General features: G+C 44.6%; 1 protein-coding gene across 2 annotated transcripts in view; it reads right to left on the bottom strand.

Annotated features, from left to right (window-relative positions):
* The window catches only part of SLC44A1 (solute carrier family 44 member 1), a 92,347-nt gene that overhangs the window by 47,787 nt on the left and 23,456 nt on the right, over positions 1 to 21,104 (bottom strand). For both annotated transcript variants that reach the window (XM_028711360.2, XM_028711361.2), the window contains exons 2-4: positions 16,872 to 16,961; positions 14,488 to 14,630; positions 6,295 to 6,431 (exon numbers count right to left, since the gene is read on the bottom strand). In XM_028711360.2, the coding sequence (XP_028567193.1) occupies positions 6,295 to 6,431; positions 14,488 to 14,630; positions 16,872 to 16,961 (370 nt within the window). The remainder of the gene's footprint in view (positions 1 to 6,294; positions 6,432 to 14,487; positions 14,631 to 16,871; positions 16,962 to 21,104) is intronic.

Here is a 21,104-nt window from a genome sequence, read left to right as displayed (position 1 = left end):
GTGTCTATCTGGAGGCAGTTGCGTTTCTGCGTTGCAAGAAAGCCGCTGAAAAGGCTTCCCTGAGCAGCAAGGTCTCTGCGGGGAAGAAACGGAGATGGCACAATCTATTTGCACATTCAGAGCTTGTTGTCCTGGCAGTTCTCAAACTTTCGGATTTCCACTGAACTCTTTGGACTCTCCAGCAACCACTCAAGAGAAGTGGATTTCAAACTCCATGACCTTTTGGAAACCCGTTCTGTAGCTACCGTATTTTTTGCTCTATAAGACGCACTAGACCATAAGACGCACCTAATTTTTGGAAGAGGAAAACAAGAGAAAAAAAATCTGAATCGCAGAAGCCAGGACAGCTGCGCAGCGATCCTGCTGGCTGTCCTGGCTTCTTGCTTGGCCGCGTGCAGCCTCTCCCGGGCAGGGGATGAAGGCTCCCACTGTCCGGGAGAGGCTGCGCGCGGCTAAGGCTCCCCCAAGAGCCGCACTCCCTTTAAAGAGCTTTCGGATTGTGTGTGCGGCTCTTGGGGGCTTTTCCCCGAGGAGGGAGAAGGGCTGCCCTTCTCCCTTCTCGGGGAAAAGCCCCCAAGAGCCGCACACACGCGCCACACGGCTCTTTAAAGGGAGTGCTGAGCAGAGCCTCCCGCCTGCATTCGCTCCATAAGACGCACACACATTTCCCCTTACTTTTTAGGAGGGGAAAAGTGCGTCTTATAGAGCAAAAAATACAGTATTTATCAGTGCAGGAACCACTACACCGAAACCCTGCACACTACAGGTGATTCTGACAGTGGCATAGTGTGGGGGTGGCCACAGGGGCAGTTGCCCCGGGCACAAAATTGTTTGGGGGTGCAAAATTTCAACACCCAGTGCTGCCTCAATACAACTGTATGCTTCCTGGGCTCTGTTGAAAATGGCTTTTCCAGGAAGTGACCTCTCCTGACAACAGAGTGACTCTTCTTATCTCTGCAGCTGCAATCTCCATTAGGCTGTTGAATGTGCATGCTTACAGTTTCCCTCCCTCTCACACCCCCATCCACGTGGCCCCGGGCATTGGAAACCCAAGCTATGCCACTGGATTCCGAGGCACTTACTGGGGTGCATTCTCCATTTGAGGGACCTACCAGACTTTCTGGGGCTACAAAGAGGGCAACCTAAAGCAAACCCACCGTTCTCCATGACCTGTGCATTTTGGTTGAAGATTGGTTATATTCACAACAAAGCTTTACCAAGAAGGAATGAGGGAATTGTCATCACATGCCGACATTTCCTTCTTTTTACATGATCACAGATTCCTTTTAAATTACTCCACAGTTGTCAAACTCCTGACTCAAAAACTAGCTTCACAACAGAGGTTAATACAGAGAAGATTATTTTTTTTTTTACAGCAGACAAAAGTTGTACCAGAATACTGAAAAAGAAATCCTTTTTTGACCAGGTAAAGACCCTAAACCCTAGCTACCGAGACACAGAGAATCAGGGTGGGGGGAGGAGAGTATCAAAAATAACAGTAAAGTTTATGAAAAATCTTTGCAAGGCTTGTGATCTTCAAGTCATCAAAAAGCACCTGCAGGTTGAGCTTTTCAGTATAAGAAACGGTCCAATTTCTCCCACTTCTTGACAATCCCTCTGTACATTTTTAATGGACCTAAAATGTGCTCAAAAGTGTTTTCTGTTCACTCTGTGATAGGCAGTCGCTGATGTAAACACAATCCATTAAGAAAAGATACCGCCACTCTCAGCAGCCCAGCACACTGTTTCAAGTTTCTTTCCCCCACGAAGTCCTTTTATATTGTCTCTATAAATGTACATGACAGCACTGACAGATACAGACAGTCCTAGGCTATTACGAAGGACGCTGAAGAAGACCCCCACACAATACCACTGAACCGTGAAATATCAAACCAAAACATCTTATGTATCCATTACAACTCTCAAAATTGCATTTCTGTTGAAATGACAGCTTGGGGCTACATGCCATCTGGCAAAAATCCAAAGGTTACAAGAAGCCGTTTCCCCCCATAGCACCTTTGACTACTTCTCCTAGGCAACGACCCCATTCACACTTACCGTATTTTTCAGTGTATAAGGCAATGCTTTTTGCTAAATTTTGTTAGTCAAAAATTGGGGGTCATCTTATACATGGAACAATACGGTATTTCCTTGATCTGCCCACGGCTGCCGTGAAAGCTTCTGCTTCAACTCAGCAGGCAGCATTGGTGTCCTGCAGAAAGCTCAACAACTTTGAGTAACTTCTTAAGTTCTTAGTTATGGATTTAAAAAAAAATAGAGGTCATCTTATACATGGAAAAATACGGTACTTATGAGAAAAGATGGCAGAAATTAGCAGGGTTTGCTTAAAATAACCCCATGCCTAGGACTGATTTGGTACTAAGAATTGCCTTCGGTGACAATTTCTTGGCTCTGATATTAAATTTGATTGGCTTTGATTAAATTTGACAAGTTAAATTTAATTAAAATGCAACTGTTGTTCACCTTGGGATACTCAGGTCTAGATAATGCCATACTGAATCTAGCATAGATTTAAGCCTCTCTTTTCTTAAACCAGCAGGCTCTGTAATCATTTTCTCTAGAGACAAATACAACTCAGTTACTTAGACATCGGTAGCATATCTTAACATCTCTAAAGGATTTTCAGTAAACCAGAAGCATGGGATATGTAGACTTGTCACTTAAGACCGATTCTCATAACTCCCACTGAAAGTTTCAAACTATCTTAGGTCACAGAGAAACCTTAAAGGTGGCTCTGCAGCCAAATCCAGGAGTCAAAGATGCAATTCATTCCGTTTCAAGTCTCCATTGGTTGGAAAATTGCTGAAGCCACAACAGCTCAATTTAACATGGATCAAAGCAAGAAAGTGATTATAGGCTGTTGTCGTTTAGTCGTGTCCGACTCTTCGTGACCCCATGGACCAGAGCACAACAGACACTCCACTGCCTCCCGCAGTTTGGTCAAACTCATGCTGGTAGCTTCGAGAACACTGTCCAACCATCTCATCTTCTGTCGTCCCCTTCTCCTTGTGCCCTCCATCTTTCCCAACATCAGGGTCTTTTCTTCTCTTGAGGTGGCCAAAATATTGGAGCCTCAGCTTCATGATCTGTCCTTCCAGTGAGCACTCAGGGCTGATTTCCTTAAGAATGAATAGGTTTGATCTTCTTGCAGTCCATGGGACTCTCAAGAGTCTCCTCCAGCACCATAATTCAAAAGCTTCGATTCTTCGGCAATCAGCTTTCTTTATGGTCCAGCTCTCACTTCTATACATCACTACTGGGAAAACCATGGTTTTAACTATATGGTTTTAACTATACTATATGTTGACAAGGTGATGTCCCTGCTTTTTAAGATGCTGTCTAGGTTTGTTATATATGCTTCAGGTTACAGACTCCGCTAATCCAGAAATAGTACCTCGGGTTAAGAACTTTGCTTCAGGATGAGAACAGAAATCGTGCTCCGGTGGCACGGCGGCAGCGGGAAGCCCCATTAGCTAAAGTGGTGCTTCAGGTTAAAAACAGTTTCAGGTTAAGAACGGACCTCCGGAATGAATTAAGTACTTAACCCGAGGTACCACTATTTATTGTACCTATGTATTAAGCAGAAAGTCTGTAAAAACTCAATTACAAACCTTAAACTAGAAATTTTCTCATTTCTACAAGGCAGACAAAATGTTTCCCGTTAAATAAATCAGATTCCAAAGTATTTTAATTATGAAAACTTAACTAAGTCTCCCCTAACAATAATGTCCGTAAGAAATCTTTCAGTGAAATTCTTTTTTTCTTGATTACTTTATCAACACGTTCAATGCACCCAGTGGTTTGTCCCAACCCTCAGCGCTTGCATCTACTTTCTGGTACGCTTACTTCAAACACAAGCAGTTGCCCCCGCAAGGTCACACAAAGTGAAGAGAGATTAGTGTGTCTTTTCTGATAAAATCCAATGCCTTGGTTTAGGATTAGCGTGCTAATGCTAATTTAAAAACCTGAGAGGGCTGGCAGAGGAGAGCAGAACTCTGAGGGAAGGGGAAGCTTTTTAAAATAAGAAGAGAAATGGGAATATCACATTATTAAAGAAGCATTTTTCAGCAAATATTAATATTGTTCATTTGTCACATGAGCCAGAAATACTGGTTTTGGGCTAGCAGAACATGCTTATTCTCACAGAAGGCTGGACATCTCCTGAATCAGGGGAGACTATCATCATCATCATCTGTACACCTCCCTATTCCTGTAGATCTCAGGATGGCTCATAACATAAAAAAGATGCAGGAACTAGGGAGAGAGCCTGTTTGGGATAGTTTGTGTCTCCCTGAAGGAACAGGAATGTAGCCTGAGGATCTAATAGGCCAGAGATGTCCAACAGGTCAATTGCGATCTACTGGTAGATCCCCATGAGGTTTTGGGAGATCGTGGTCAATCTTTGGGTCCCTTTCCTTAGCATTGGTAAAATCGAATCTTGCCCTGCCCTCCATTGTAACATGATTTGTAGAACGGAAGATGGAGTTTACTCAGTGAGGCTGTTTGTTTCCCCAGCCTTAAAAATGGGGCGCCCGCAGGCTCCGCACTGTCCCAAATGGTCCGCCCACCGCCTCCCTCTCAGCTGTAGGGTGGCTGAGTGGGAAGAGGCAGGCAGACTCCTCGGAAGCCCCATGAAGCCGCCCAATTGGATTGCTCTGCTGCTGAATAGTACCGGGTGGCACTGTGGGTAAAACCTCAGTGCCTAGGACTTGCCGATCATCAGGTCGGCGGTTCGAATCCCCGCGGCGGGGTGCGCTCCCGCTGCTCGGTCCCAGCGCCTGCCAACCTAGCAGTTCGAAAGCACCCCCGGGTGCAAGTAGATAAATAGGGACCGCTTACTAGCGGGAAGGTAAACGGCGTTTCCGTGTGCTGCGCTGGCTCGCCAGATGCAGCTTGTCACGCTGGCCACGTGACCTGGAAGTGTCTCTGGACAGCGCTGGCCCCCGGCCTCTTGAGTGAGATGGGTGCACAACCCTAGAGTCGGACACGACTGGCCCGTACGGGCAGGGGTACCTTTACCTTTACCTTAGTTTGCCCTGACCAGACCCCACCTGGAGTCCTGTGCTCAGTTATGGGCACCACGATTTAAGGATGACCAAAAAACGGGGGTAGATCACTGCCAGTTTCTAATTCTGTAAGTAGATCGCAGTCTCTTGGTAGTTGGCCACCCCTGTAATAGGCAATCAGTGCAGTTCTATCAACACCAGTGTAATATGTGCACTTCTCACAAATGTCTCACAAAGCATCCTAGCAGCTGCATTTTGCACTAGCTACGGCTTCCAAACCAGATACAAGGCTGGCCCCATATACAGTGCATTACAGTAGTCTGTAATCATGCACACACATTATAGCAGGAACTTAGAGAAGCAGAAAAACCTCTTCTTAGGTAGTGGACCACACTGTTTACTTTTTTTAAAAAAAACCATTCTCTCTGATTAATATTTTTTATTATTTATCCCACGAAAATTTCTACACTGCTTGCTTGTAAGAAACAACAACCAACCTTAGAGTGGTTTACAAAAAGATAAAGCAATAAAACTGACAAAAATTGACAATTGTACTTTAAAACACACAAAAGTTAAAATACCAGGACAGTTAAAATACAGTGGAACCTCTATTTGTGACCATAATCCGTTCCGGAGGTCCGTCTGGAGGTTGAAATGGGTCGCTGGGAGAGGCGCCATTGTGCGCAGGCACGGGTGGTGATTGCCCACTCCTGCGCATGCGCAAACGGCGGCAAACCCACCGGTTACTTCCGGGTTTGCCGCGGTCGCGACTTGCAACGACTGTAAGAAGAGGCAGTGGTAAGTAGAGGTTCGACTGTACTAAGACAGTATTATAGCCCTCTATAATACTGAGCGGGACATGGGTGGTGCTGTGGGTAAAACCTCAGCGCCTAGGACTTGCTGATCGTCAGGTCGGCAGTTCGAATCCCCGCGGCGGGGTGAGCTCCCGTTGTTCGGTCCCAGCGCCTGCCAACCTAGCAGTTCGAAAGCACCCCTGGGTGCAAGTAGATAAATAGGGACCGCTTACTAGCAGGAAGGTAAACGGTGTTTCCCTGTGCTGCGCTGGCTCGCCAGATGCAGCTTTGTCACGCTGGCCACGTGACCCGGAAGTGTCTCTGGACAGCGCTGGCCCCCGGCCTCTTAAGCAAGATGGGCGTGCAACCCCAGAGTCGGACACGACTGGCCCGTACGGGCAGGGGTACCTTTACCTTTACCTATAATACTGAGCAGAAATAGAAACAGCACTGTTGTTGTTGTTTTGCCTTACCATTAGTCTCTGCAAAATTCTGAACCTCAGCCAGGGTTTTCAACTCCTTCCGTGGACATGCTGATACGCAAAGAGCGATGGACTTGATCTTCCGTTTCACCAGATCTACATTGCATGGCTCCAAAAAGAACACGTACCTTTAGGAAAACACACACACCGAAACATTCAGAATGGATCAAAAACAGACTAAAAAAGGATTTCTGTCTAGAGATATCCTACCAGTAAGGAAACTCCCAAATCGCTAAACAAACTTTCTTCATTTTAAAACTTGCAATCTTTCCCTTTCAGAAGTACACTGTTCACCCAGAATTTAGTAGTGGCTCCCCCACACTTTTCCTTTTGAAATGGCACTAAAATTTTCATAAGATGGAGTGGAGCCCCTTCACAAAGATGGATGCATGTCTGGCTATATAAACCATCACCAAAAGGCAAAGAGATAATATATGGAAATAAGGCACTGTTGGCAACTTACATCTCATCTGCTAAAGTACACTATTATCTCTCATTCCTCCTTGGGCTCTCAGGGGGCAGTGGGATGTGTGTGGCATTTCCAGTTACATTTTAAAGGAACATCATACTTTAAAAGTTTATTTCAGGGCGTACCTATAGGATATTCAGCAACAAAATCTGGCAGCCACACAACACCTGAAGCTGACCATAATTATTTCCTAAATGCTTTTCATTTTTCTGAGAATGGACTCAGCAAGTGCCAAGTTTAGAGAATGATTCACCAGATACTGTAGCAGGGAAGCTTGAAATGTGATACAGAAAAGTAGCAACTTGCTGCAATCGATTGTTCACAGTTACAGATTGATCTCTAGCACATTAAAGTGGTGCCGTCACACACAGCTCCATCTATCCTTTGTAATTGAAGTCACAATGTAAGCACTGAGTGTTTACTCCACACTGATGTCTTCAGGATGATCCCAGCCATCCCACCTCACCACCCCCCTCCCATTAAAATACCAAACAAAAGTCAATTAGTAAAATTATATTGGTAACTTGAAAGCAAAACAGAGATCCCAATGTGTTCCGATGGATAGGCATTACGGAAAACAGCTTCTTATTTTAAATAGATTTTCCACATGACTGGTTTGTAATTCAATGGGCAACTTCAGCACATTTTTTGGAAAGATAACTTCGGGTACCCAATTCACCCCCCCCCCGACAATAGCTTAAAATAACTTATCTTAGAGAACTGCGTGATTTCTGTCGTTTAACATGTTTTGTGAAACCAGCAGTAAGTGCCAGAACCCAATGTCAATTGGAATTCATTTGGATCTATAAAATAATGCATGTACTTTCCTCAAGAGAATAAATGTGCACTGATGAAAGCTTGTAAACAAAGGCAGAATCTGTGTGTGCACTTTTTTTAAAAAAATCATCAGAAGTGTGTTATCATTAGAATATAGGGTTTTATTCACACATATATACAACCTGGGCATAGGATGGAAGGACTTAGAGCATCAACACTCCAACAGATCTTGGCTCCCTTTGGTTTCCAGGGAGGCCTCTGAACCCTGAGAAAGTCAAGCTTCCCTGTCTCCTTTTTTTTGTTTCCAGGTTCAGCTACACTCATTCCTGGCCTATTGTTCTCCTTCCTAGGATGAGTGGCACCTAGCCAGCTGAGGTGAGAAAAGGCACACGTACCGCTCTCCCGGAAGCATCTCCAGTTGTCTCTATGGAAACACATTTGTTCTGCACCAACTTCTTTACACGTGCAGAGAAGATGCTTAACAGATTTGGCCAGAGCCAAATGATCTTGAATTCCCTCTGCTACTACCACAGGCTCGGTTGGGATCCAGGGGGCATTATCTAAACCAGAGGGGTCCAATGTGTGGCCCTCGAGGACTTCTTTGGTGGCCTTCAGCAGCATTTGACACCCACCCACACTTATACGCTGCAGCCCTCATGCTGATTTCCCAAAGCCAGGTAAGCGAGGGGCTGGGCTTTGGGAAGGAGGCGTGAAGGCTCCGAGAGGGTCCTAGAGTCCTCCCAGCTTCTTCCCAATGTCTAGTTAGCACTTTCGCAGCATTGGGAAGGAGGTGGGAGGGCTCTAGGACCTCCTCACAGCCTCACGCCTCCTTTTGAAAGCCCCAGAGCAGGCATCCCCAAACCCGACGTTCCAGACTACAACTCCCATCATCCCTAGCTAACAGGACCAGTGGTCAGGGATTATGGGAATTGTAGTCCCAAAACAGATAGAGAGCCGGGTTTGGGGATGCCTTCCCCAGAGCCTCGCTTAGACAGCTTTGGGAAGGTAGCATGAGGGCCGGGGAGGGGATGTCAATTTTGGGCCTCATTACCTGCACTGCTGCAATGTGTAGCCCATGGGTTCCATGTCAAAGTGGCCCACTTGGTATGAAAAGTTGAACCGCCTTGTTAAACCAACCCCCAGTCCTATATCACTGCACCTGATCATTTATTTTCTTTACCATTGTAGTATCTGTCCCACAGTGCATAATCCCCAACCAATCAACAGCCTGCACATTTGATTGCAGAGGTTTCCTTTTAAAGCACAAATTTACTGTGCAGCATTTGGTTAAATATGGACAAGGCTAACCAAGATTTGGGGAAAGAGTTCTTTAGCTCCTTCACTAGTATTACGGTCATGCTACTGGGAAAGGATGCCTTATGCGCATACAAAGCAGGAATCAAAAACTTTCCCCCATTAACGATTTAAGAGCTTGCCTATTTTAAGTCGGGAGCACGACTGCAGTGACCAAGTCCGTCTTGAATCTGAGCTTTAAGGTACATGCTCCCTAGGTTTTCCGATTTCATTGATTTCCTGCAATTCCTCTAGACAGCTCTATACTGTCAAACGAGCATAGCGCAGAAACACCAAACAGTATGCTCGATTAGAGTCTCAGGACAATTCCAGAGGCAAGCGTGGTCATATAACGGCTGCTTTGCACGCATCACTAAGCCTTGATTTAGCATTACGCAGACAAGTCTCAGTCAGCATGAGTGAAGTGTGGGGCTTGCCTGCGTCTCCTCTTCTGTCCTTCTGCATGGACAGGAAAAGGTCTTCTGGGGAGTTACTTTCGCAGAATCTTGGCTTAGCGTTATCTGCAAACCAGGAATCCTGGTTGAAAACAAACACTAGTTAGCTGCTAAACAAGCCAATTTTAAACCACAGGTTTAATAGCTTTCTTTCTTTAGCAGTTAACCATAGTTCCTTTTAAATTGGGATTCTTGGTTTGCATGTAAAACTGAGCCAAGATTCTTTGAAACTGAAAGTAAACTTGGCAAAAACAAGTTTTTAAACCACCAGGCTAAAAAAATTGCTCATACGGGACCATACTGTTAGATAAGAGGGGGTTGAAGCTGAAAAAACAGGACTGTTGCCTAACGCCACTTGATAGCTTTGAACAGGGATTTTCCTAGCTCACAAGCCATCCATGACACTCGTTGCCTCTGTGTTACACTAGCTCTCCTGGAAACAAATTGCATATCAGTTTCACATATTCTAGGGTATCTGAAGGGACGAGGAAGGCAATAGGGAACAGTCATTATGATCTCCCAGGGTACTGGAAGAGGAGATTGTCCAAAGCAGCCTTGCCTTAAATGATGCTCTTCAGATGTTGGAGTCCAATCCCTATCAACCTCAACCAGCCTGGAATGATGGGAGCTGTAGTTCAAAAACATCTGGAAGGCACCAAGTTGGTCCAAGAAGAAGAAGAGTTTGGATTTGATATCCTGCTTTATCACTACCCTAAGGAGTCTCAAAGCAGCTAACATTCTCCTTTCCCTTCCTCCCCCACAACAAACACTCTGTGGGGTGAGTGGGGCTGAGAGACTTCAGAGAAGTGTGACTAGCCCAAGGCCACCCAGCAGCTGCATGTGGAGGAGCGAGGAAGCGAACCCGGTTCCCCAGATTACGAGTCTACCGCTCTTAACCACTACACCACACTGGCTCAAGGGATGGGGAGTTGGTCCAAGGGGGTGGGTGGGTTTAAGTTTAAAATGGAATTAGAAGGGTTCTCAGGCAGAAAACTTTTTCATTAATTTTTGAGAAGGAAAATAAGATTTCTGTGTTTCAAATTCACTAGACGTTTTGAATCTTCACATTTTCTGAAATGGAAAAATTCTACCCATCAAACTATTTTACATCCAGGGATATTGGGAAGCAAGTCAAGAAACTTGCAAAAAAAAAAAGTGGCCTTTTTGCTGCCTGTCTTCGGTTACACGTAATGTTTCCATCTCTTTAAGAAATAAGCATTTTTCACATTCTGCCTTATATGGATTGAAAAGATGACATTTTAAAAAACAGATTTTTAATAAACATTTGGACCGAAAAAGGAAGAATATGAAAAAAAAATCTGTGCAATAAAAATCTTGCAATAAAACCATCTGCTACGTCAGCTGCTGAGCAGATGGAGAACTTTTTGTGGCAATCTCAAGGAAATATATAGTGTATTAATTGCTAGTACTATTTTATAGAGCACATTTTATTTCCTATAGGCCAAAAGGTTGTGTGTTTCAAGGAAAGGTGATGACTGATATAAGGCATAAATAATTTGATAAGAAGTGACTAGTACTTGTCTTTTGAGATGGGTCCCTGAGTAGGGAGCCTCCAGTCCACAAGCAGAAAGTGACCCTCCAGATTTCTCCTGGTACTCACCCTAGGCCACGCCCCTCTCCCCAGTTCACACCCCAGGCCACACCCCATTCTCAGGCCATGCCCCCTCAAAAGCCCTGATCTGTGTCCCCCTCTGGCTTTTGCATGGTTGGAAGGTAGCTGTGGCGATCACACAGGGGCCCTGGACGTTTGACGGTCTATTGACCCTGTGCCACCACTGTCATTGCTTTCTTCGCTGCCACCAACCCGTTTCTCACGGGTACACACGGAGTCCAGTCAGTTGTTAACATTAACAAATAATCAAGTTTATTTTTATAGGCATGAACAAGCTTACGGTTACCGTTAATTTTTCTTGGCAGTTTCTTAATCTTAGTTCCTTAACTGTCCTATTCGTTCCAAACAACTTCAAACTGATTATCCCAACTAACTATCTATCTGACTCCACCTAACAATTCCTCTCACTCCCTCACAACACAACTCGACCAACCCACAGACTTAACCTCCCTCTTCCTTCTCCAACTCCCACTCTCAACTGACTTCCACACAGCTCCAACTCTCACTCTAACTCCTCCTATCAGTTTCCACTGGCCAATCACATCACACTCATTTTAACCTTTTCCTTATGACCCACCTAGGAGGCAAACGCCACAGTAGCCTACAGTACAAAGTAAGAATTGCATCTGTTGCTCTCCCATGTCCGGCTGCAGCCAGCGGTGGAGCTAGCCGCTCGGATACCCAGAGCAGCCAGATGCCGTGCACTTGGGGGCGGGGCGATCTGTCCGGGGGGTGCGCGATCAGCGCGGCAGTGATCCACCCTGGGGGGATTTTGTCATCCCCCCCCGGGATGACACCTGGGGTGAACTGCCCCCACCTTGATCCGCCACTGGCTGTGGTTCCACCCACCACTGGCAATAAGCTCCCAGAAGACTGTTCATAGGGGAATAACAATAATAATAATAATAATTTGTTATTTATACCCCGCCCATCTGGCTGGGCTTCCCCAGCCACTCTGGGCAGCTTCCAAAAAAAATATTAAAATACTGTAATACATCAAACATTAAAAGCTTCCCTAAACAGGGCTGCTGTTTCCAAGCACAATTCAAAGTGTTGGTGCTGACCTTTAAAGCCCTAAATGGCCTTGGTCCAGTATATCTGAAGGAGGGTCTCCACCCCCATCGTTCTACCCAGACACTGAGGTCCAGCACCGAGGGCCTTCTGGCGGTTCCCTCACTGCGAGAAGCCAATTTACAGGGAACTAGGCAGAGGGCCTTCTCGGTAGTGGCGCCCTCCCTGTGGAACGCCCTCCCACCAGATGTCAAAGAGAACAACTACCAGACTTTTAGAATGAGACCCTCAGGGTGAAAAAATGTCCCAATCTATACTATCTATCTAAGTCTCTTGTCTTAATCCCTGTCTGGGGTTCGCTGTGTGCTTTCCTCGGGGAGAAATTCTGGGAGGCTGCAAACTAGAAAGTTCAAGCGCCTCAGACCATGAAAACCCCATTCTGTTAGCCTGAAGACAGAGTCAAGAATCAGGTTCTTTGTAGCTTTTCAAAAAGTGGTAGTTTTTATTACTTCTGCACCGTTTGCTCCCTGTGTCTCGCTTTCAACATCTGAACTGCACACAGGGGAAAAGTCAGCGTAGCCATATTGTCACTGCACTAAAACGTGACTGAAGTCGGAAAGGGGTTGAATTCTGTTACCACACATTATGCCACAACGAAAGGTAGCGCAAGAAGAAATTTCACAAAGTCATAGAGACAAATCTTGTTTCTTCCAAGCGTCATTGCTTTCTGCGTCAATGCCTGCATGGCTTCTATCAAATTTCATTTTCTCGTTCACTGAATATATATTTTGCTTTTCAAAGGACTCTGACTTTTAGAGAAAGGAGGAAAGCCAAAAGACATGCCTAATAATGGAAACTGATAGAATCCAACTGAATTATAACCTATCTTTACCGTATATTGCATCCACACCTTTGGCCTTCCCCATTATGATGCTGCTGCTGCTCCCTTATTCTTCTCATTTTGGGTGACTTTTGGCCAGCTAACAATGGCAAGCAGTTACAGGACTAAACAGGAAGGTACCATAGCATGGTTCTCTTTGACTGCAATTAATGCTGTCTCCATGTGTCCAACAGTATATATCCTTGTTACTTTACAGCATATCCAGAGCTAAAGTCCTGTATATGCACACACTCTCAGTTCTAGCGACCGGCCTAGGTCCAATACCTATCCCTGTTCCTTTGCATCATCTCTATTGTTTGATTTCCAATAGGATGTCCTTCACATTTGCAATGGAAAGGACTTAGGTCGTTCTTAAGTATTGTTCCTCAAAGGTCCACATACATACACTTCAGCTATCCCAGAGCCCTTTAAATGTTCCTGGGCTACATAAACTCTGCCTTGCATCACATGACCCTGAAAATATATTCCAAAACTCCCATAATACTAAAACATCTAAGGGCTTTTCTACAGCACAAGCTCAAGCTGATTTGTTGTTGGTTAGTCATGTCCGACTCTTCGTGACCCCATGGACCAGAGCACGCCAGGCACTCCTGTCTTCCACTGCCTCCCGCAGTTTGGTCAAACTCATGCTGGTAGCTTCGAGAACAAGCTGATTAATGGTCATTATCTATCCTCACTGAACTGTAGTCAGGTAAGAAACAGAGAATTCACTGCACTTTCAGCAATGATGTGGGTCTTCCAGAAAAGCTTGAATTAGAAAAGTTGCCTTTAGGTACTTTGCATCAGAAAATGTTCAATCTGGTTATATTTTCTAAATACCAAATCAGTTATTGCATATGTTACTATTATGAAAAGTCAATTTTTTGTTTTACAGCTCTTATTTTAGAACAGTGTTGTTTATTGTTCACATTGCTAAATTATTTTAAAATGGGGATATGTTCAATTTGCATCAGAAAATTTTTGTGATGTCCAAGAGAGTAATCTGATTTAGCATGTTTATTTTACATATATTTAGTAAAACCAAAGCCTTTGAAACTGCTTTACTTAATATTACATTTGCAACTGGTATCCATTCACTGTTACCAATGAACTAATGAACTTCACTGTTCATTCACCATTCACTGTTACTAATGAACTAATGAACTTCACAGAAAAATTTCAACCCCATGTCACTACTTCACAGAAAACAATTCCTTTGGTGAAGACTAAACTATCACTAATATAAGTGCTAAAATAGTGTGTAGTGTATATATTCATATGAATTCTCCACAACAGAAGAGAATTACAAAAACATAATTTTGTAAGTAGTTCAGGAAACCCTGGAGAGGTACTAAGAACTCAGCACTATCTAAACACACAGAAGCATCAAAGGGAGTCTAACTTGAAATTTCGGAGTACGTGGTTCACAAGTATGAAATTAAGGATTGCACAAGGATTGCACATTAAGGATGCACAAGTACCAAGGTACAAGAAGTGTCATGAGAAAGTAATCACTTGACATAAAACTATGGCGTCCACACTTACAGTAGAGTAAGAAATGCATTAATGTTCTCCCTAATCTTGCCACCCACAGCCAAAATGAAAGAAAACTATATTCCACCAGTTAATGAAGCAACTGTAGCAGTAATTGGACCCCATTACTCACTTCTTTTTTGTGAGGTCTAAGCCACTGTTGTCTATTCCATCTATTTTTATATTCTTCTGTCCACAGATATTTCCGTAACTATCATATCCTGAAACCAATCTTGCAGCTGCTCCGGTAGCTATTGAAAAGCCACAAATAAGACCCTGGGAAGAAATGAGATGAGAACGAAAGCTTTCCATGGCAAACTGTATTAAAAAAGACCACTCTTTTTAACAGCAGCTTTCTGCTATGTTCCCCACAGAGATATATAAAACAAAAATTACTCCTATCTCGCTTTCATACTTATTTCAGGATCTTTTAAAAAGGAAAAGTGCCCCCCCAAAAAAAACTCTGTAGCATCATGCGAAGTATGAATATATACCAGATACATAAAGGCAGTCAAATTAAAACTCTGTGTTGAGAGAGAGAGACAGAGGGAGAGAGAGAGAATCTGATGCATAAGAAATCTAGATGCATCTTGCTCTGAGTTGTCACAAACTTCCTAAAATAGGTTTGTGAACTGCATGAGTTTTAAAAACAGGGCTGCTTTCAGAAGTTCAGGTAATGGTGGAGACCAACAGTACACATTATAAGTCATATATAATATGGCTGGCTGTGACCCTTGCTTTCGGATAAACATCTTGCACTAGTGGTACCCATGCCCTAGGTATTTTCAGGCTGAGCTACTGATACATGATATAGGGCTGACCCATTGAACTCTGTATGAGGCTAAGCCTCTGAAGGTACTACAGAAGCAGCAACTAGTGCAGAATGCAGCTGCTGGCCTATTGACAGGTACAACAGGCAGAGAAATCGTGTTATGCCAATTCTCAGCAGTTGCTGCCATTTAGCTTCTTGGTGCAATTCAAAGTGCTGAGATCGTACTTAAACCTCTTAACACTTTACATGCCTTGAGGGGGACCACCTCACAACTGGAAAGACTCTGCTCCATGTGCCTTCTATTAAAGGTAAAGGTAAAGGGACCCCTGACCATTAGGTCCAGTCGTGACCGACTCTGGGGTTGCGGCGCTCATCTCGCTTTATTGGCCGAGGCAGCTGGCGTACAGCTTCCGGGTCATGTGACCAGCATGACTAGGCCGCTTCTGGCGAACCAGAGCAGCGCATGGAAACGCCGTTTACCTTCCTACCTTACCTATTTATCTACTAGCACTTGACGTGCTTTCGAACTGCTAGGTTGGCAGGAGCAGGGACTGAGCAACGGGAGCTCACCCCATCGCGGGGATTCGAACCGCCAACCTTCTGATCGGCAAGTCCTAGGCTCTGTGGTTTAACCCACAGCACCACCTGCATCCCAGCCTTCTATTAGGAAGGGGAAAATTAAAGAGTGCTGAAAAGGAGTTTCCTCTGAGCCAGTGTTCCCCCAAACCTGGGTCTCCAGATTTTTTTGGACTACAATTCCCATCATCCCTAGCCATAGCTGTCAAATTTTCCCTTTTCTTGCGAGGAATCCTATTCGGAATAAGGGAATTTCCCTTAAAAAAGGGAAACTTTGACAGCTATGTCCCTAGCTAGCAGGACCAATGGTCAGGAATGATGGGAAATGTAGTAAAAAAAACCAAACAGCTGGAGACCTAGGTTTGGGAAACACTGCTCTATGTGATCACACAAGAACAACTGAAAAGTCTCTAGGACAAATCTGGCAATATTCTTGCACTGCTTTTGGGTGGAATCCAGCAGAATGCTAAGGCCCAAGGATTTCTACTTGCACAATGGAACATTGTCCCCCAACTACTGCCCCTGCACGCCCCAAAATTCTGTTCTTGGAGTTCCCTCAATGCTCTGGAGCAGATTTGGGAAGCCTGCAGGGCACAAATGGGGAGAGGAAGAAATTCTTGCACTGACAAGTGAATACCATAGTCTTTTAGTATTCAAGTGTTAACTTTGGCATGATGGTAAGGAAAGGGCAATTGTATTGCAACGGTGCTGGATGTAGTACTTAATTTCAGTATGTGGTTTTAATCTTGTATTTTAATGTATGCAACTCTGCCTTAAGGTCTTAAAGAAAGGCAGTCAAAAAGTTCTGAAAAACAAAAGCAAATTGTAGTTCAATGAAAGGTTGAGAATTAAAAAAAATATATAATTGTTGGTGCCAGCATGTTTTAAAGCAGTGTTCAGATAAGTAGGTCAGCATTCTACAACAAGAGGTGTGTTGGCAGAAGGGGAACTGTTGTGTAATTTCTAATGCACAAAATACACTGATCTCAGAGTTGCGCGGAAGCCAGTCACATTAGTATTTTATCACAGCCATTTAACATCACACACAAACACACACACACACATATACACATACACACACACAACCCTGCACCCTAAATAAAGGTTTCTACAAGGAGTCCCTTAAAAAAAGCCCTGCGCTGATTCCCCTTTAGAGCTGTGTTACTTACCATGCCGACGCAAAAGAGAATGAACAGCAAGAGCCATGGGATATCTGTGCAGCTGCGATCCTCCAGGGGCTTCCACTCTCGCTTGGAGCTCTAGTATTTTTGGACGGGACAAGGAGAAGAAGAGGATGGAGAAAAGAGAAAGGTTATGCAAGACTAGTCAGAGTCAGGCTGTTCTGCGCGAAATAAAAAATGCAACTTAAATAATATTCTCAGACACCGAGTCTATCCCTGGTTATTCTACTGCAGACCTCCTGTTGGGTGGGCTCCAACACAGCTAGGCTTCAACGTCCCAGAACAGCTGGAAATTAATTCCTATGCTTTTTATCACTGTCAGGAGCAGCAATAAAACCACCAGTGCAAATAGTTCAACAGCCGGACACTAATTCAGACATGCGTGTGTACCACCTGATGGGAATAAAAAACAGATTGTGAAGCTGTGCTAGAAATTATTTTTTTTTACATCTGTTTTTGATCCCTTTTGTGAATCATTTGATCACACGGCATCTGATCATCAACAAAATGTAACTGTCTGTCTGATCTGCAAATGTTCTTTTTACACATGGTACAATAAGCATATCAGTGATCAATCAGCACTGCATTAGTAGTGAAACCCTAATGTATTTATTCTTGTATAAATATTCAATGTGAACACAGCCATGGACCTACATCAATTTTCAAACACGTATACATCAATTCTTCGGCATCACATCCTTACCTGAAGATGCATGAAAACTAAGGTCAAGGCTATACCATCATCAAACTCACATCCTGAAACATGTGACCTGGGCAAGATTTGTGTGCAAGGTAAATACCCTACCATCTCATACACCCTTAGGTAGAACTTCCAATATTTCATCATTGTGCTTTTTAAAAGAGCAGAATTGAATTTGGTAGGAAGTTATCTAGTCAAGGGGACGCGGGTGGCGCTGTGGGTAAAAGCCTCAGCGCCTAGGGCTTGCCGATCGAAAGGTCGGCGGTTTGAATCCCCGCGGCGGGGTGCACTCCCGTTGTTCGGTCCCAGCGCCTGCCAACCTAGCAGTTCGAAAGCACCCCCGGGTGGAAGTAGATAAATAGGGACCGCTTACTGGCGGGAAGGTAAACGGCGTTTCCGTGTGCTGCGCTGGCTCGCCAGATGCAGCTTTGTCACGCTGGCCACGTGACCCGGAAGTGTCTCCGGACAGCGCTGGCCCCCGGCCTCTTAAGTGAGATGGGCGCACAACCCTAGAGTCTGTCAAGACTGGCCCGTACGGGCAGGGGTACCTTTACTATCTAGTCAAGGCACTCCAGCAAGAACCTACCAAAAGAGCAAGGGGAAAGAAGGCAGGGATGAAAGACATCGTTTCTGCATCCCTGGCTGGAGCAGAAAATGGGAAACCAGCCTGGTCAATCAAGACATTAGTAATTTCAGCATCCCTCCACAGCCTCTGTACATACAGTAATCTTCTTTACAAGAGGGATAAACAAATAAGCTATTCACAAACTCCTCAGTCTGAACACTACAGGCAGGATTAGCTGCAATAGAGACAAAAAGAGACATACAACTAATAAAAGGAATCGTTTTTCATTACTGAAGATGAGGACAGGGGTAGCTTTGCAATTTTGGCGAGCAGGAACAAAGGAGGCCAAAGCTTAAAGGGGTGAGATTGAAAACAATCCACACTATTTAGATTGGGCCACTTGATGATTTCATGGTACCTATCTTTAACAGTAAAATGAAATTGAGAAGGTATAATAAGACAATACTCAAACTTTGTCTGAATCTGTGGCAGGTGCTCAATGAGTGCAAAGCTACTGTTTCTGGTAGCTAGAAATTCTCCATTAAGGCTCATTTAGATTTATAGTCAACTGTATCAGGCTCTAGACAAGTAGCAATATTTCATCCACCATCACAAAGCAAGTGATCATTATTACTGTGCTACAAATGGAGAAACTGAGTTTGTTAGCGACCACACTCCAGACCCAAAGGTCACACCAACCAGGCATCTTGTTTGAACTGCATTTTAAATTCTTCTGACAACTCAAATGTAGTGTTTCCTCTTTGCTTCCTCCTAAGCAACACTCACACCAAAGTTCTAAGCTGTTTCTTAAAACATGCTTCGGGGACATGAGTAAGGGGAGCACTTCAAAGGAACCCCAAATGATAAGCATGTTCAAAATTTGCACATCCAGATCAACTAGCAAAGAGTCAATAGGTGAGCTGGAATTCGAACCCCAGACCCGTTTCAATTAATCACAAGCCCTTTATCCTCCTGCCCAGAGACCTGCTGGCTAACAAGCTCCTTAAGAGGCTTTCATTTTCATGACCACCTGTCTTCTATTTATCCATGCATGCCGTGTGCACATACATCCACACACACACACTTAAAATCCTTTACTAATTGGAGAACCACATGCCAAATGAAAAGTGTGCATGCAGATTATAGCTAAGTTGTCAAGAGGTTTTTATTAAAAACTGACATTTCTTACCCCACATATTTTCCTGACGCTGTTTCTTTATCAGCAGACGCTGCTTGTGCAAGATCCTCTGATCAGCAGGTGCTGACAGAATGGGGGCGAGGAAGGGAGAAGGCAAGTTCCTTCCCCAATCATGGTGGTAGCTGACAGCGCCAGCGGATGTGTAGTAGAAGGACTAATTTCTCTCTCAGTGTTAAAGAAAGAGGTAGACCAGCTAGCTCCAGGTCTGTGAGAACCAGTAAACATGCAAATCCTACTCCAACCAGTGCATGCTAATTCTTAATATATACTCATCATACAATGCACCTGACAAAACTGGCCTCATTGTGAACTCCAGCAATAGCCTATTACACTAGATTTATGCCGAGTGAACTTCAGCTTGCTCTGCTCTGCTGACTGTACCCCGGGCAATAAGCCACGGCATTTTGCAAAGCAGTTTCAAAAGCATGACTCTGAAAAAGCAAATGCTATTTGATTCATTTTTTTCCTCCTTATTCTGTACACAGCCGTTTTATGTTGCCCACGATTCCTCCTGTCCAATTACTAGCTCTGCCACTTATCTTTTTCTAGAAAAAGAGATGCTGGAACTCACCATGAACTCTGCCCCTGTTCTTTTATAATGGCAATGGTGCACACCTGAGAGGTGCCAGAACTGAGTTCCAGTGAGTTCTGGCTGAAAAGAAGCCCTGACTCCACCATTGTTTTCTGCAAGGTGATCCCCTAGCCCCAGTTTTCTTCTGTAACTGCTTAAGCAAAATAATTGTAGGTTTTTTTCCAGTTTACCCCTATCTCCATTCTGCCCTCTATTGTTTCCCTTGTGTCTATATTTAGATTGTAAGCCCCCCAGAGGAAGGGACTTGTCAAACCTGTTCTTTGTGAAAGTGCAGCCTTTGGGATCAGATCCACTCCACATTTTTTTGTGTTACAAGATCTGGTGCTGCAATCAGAAAGGCTTCAGGTGCCCTGAGCAGAGGAGACAGGCAGGTGTAGAATTTGTAATACACGGGCAGACCAAAAGGAAAAGAGCAGGTTAAGGTAGTAAGACAGGGAAGCAACAAACAGGCAAAACCGAACGAGCCAGAATCCTCCTGAATGTTCAAGGTGGGTGATGAAGAGTCAACCCTGCTCCACTTCTGCTAGTTTTAGAAGTGGAGCAGGGTTGGCCCTTCATCACCCACCTTGAACATTCAGGAGGATTCTGGCTAGCAATGTCTGCTGCCCAGCTTATAACGCTGAAGTTCTCTTCACATACTATGGCACAATGGCACGGGCAATAGGGAACAAGAATATGGTCCACAGGGTTCCTGGCTTCTTGGAACACCATTGCATTTAAGACTGGGCAACTGTCTCAGCCCATATCTTCCATCTACCATATTTTTCGCTCTATAGGACGCACATTTTCCCCTCCAAAAATTAAGAAGAAATGTGTGTGCGTCCTATGGAGCGAATGCAGGCTCCTTGGCTTCAGCGATAGCAACGCGAAGCCTCCGAAGCGCAGAGGGAACGCTCCCTCCGCGCTCCGGAGGCTTCGCGTTGCTTTCGCTGAAGCCGGGAGAGCAAGACTCTCCTGGCTTCAGCAGAGAGGGAGAGCTGCGCAGCGCCCCTTCAGCGAAGCGGGAGGAGAAATGGAAGGGGCTCTGTTTCTCCTGCCGCTTCGCTGAAGGGGTGCTGAGCAGAGAGGGGGAGAATTTTTTTTCTTGTTCTCCCCCTCTAAAACAAGGTGCGTCCTATAGCGTGAAAAATACGGTATTTCCTTGGTTCAGAAGTGAGTGCCATTGC

Source organism: Podarcis muralis, chromosome 17 (assembly GCF_964188315.1).
Source record: "Podarcis muralis chromosome 17, rPodMur119.hap1.1, whole genome shotgun sequence".
Lineage (NCBI taxonomy): Eukaryota > Metazoa > Chordata > Lepidosauria > Squamata > Lacertidae > Podarcis > Podarcis muralis.
This window is presented reverse-complemented; position numbering and strand designations above follow the sequence as displayed.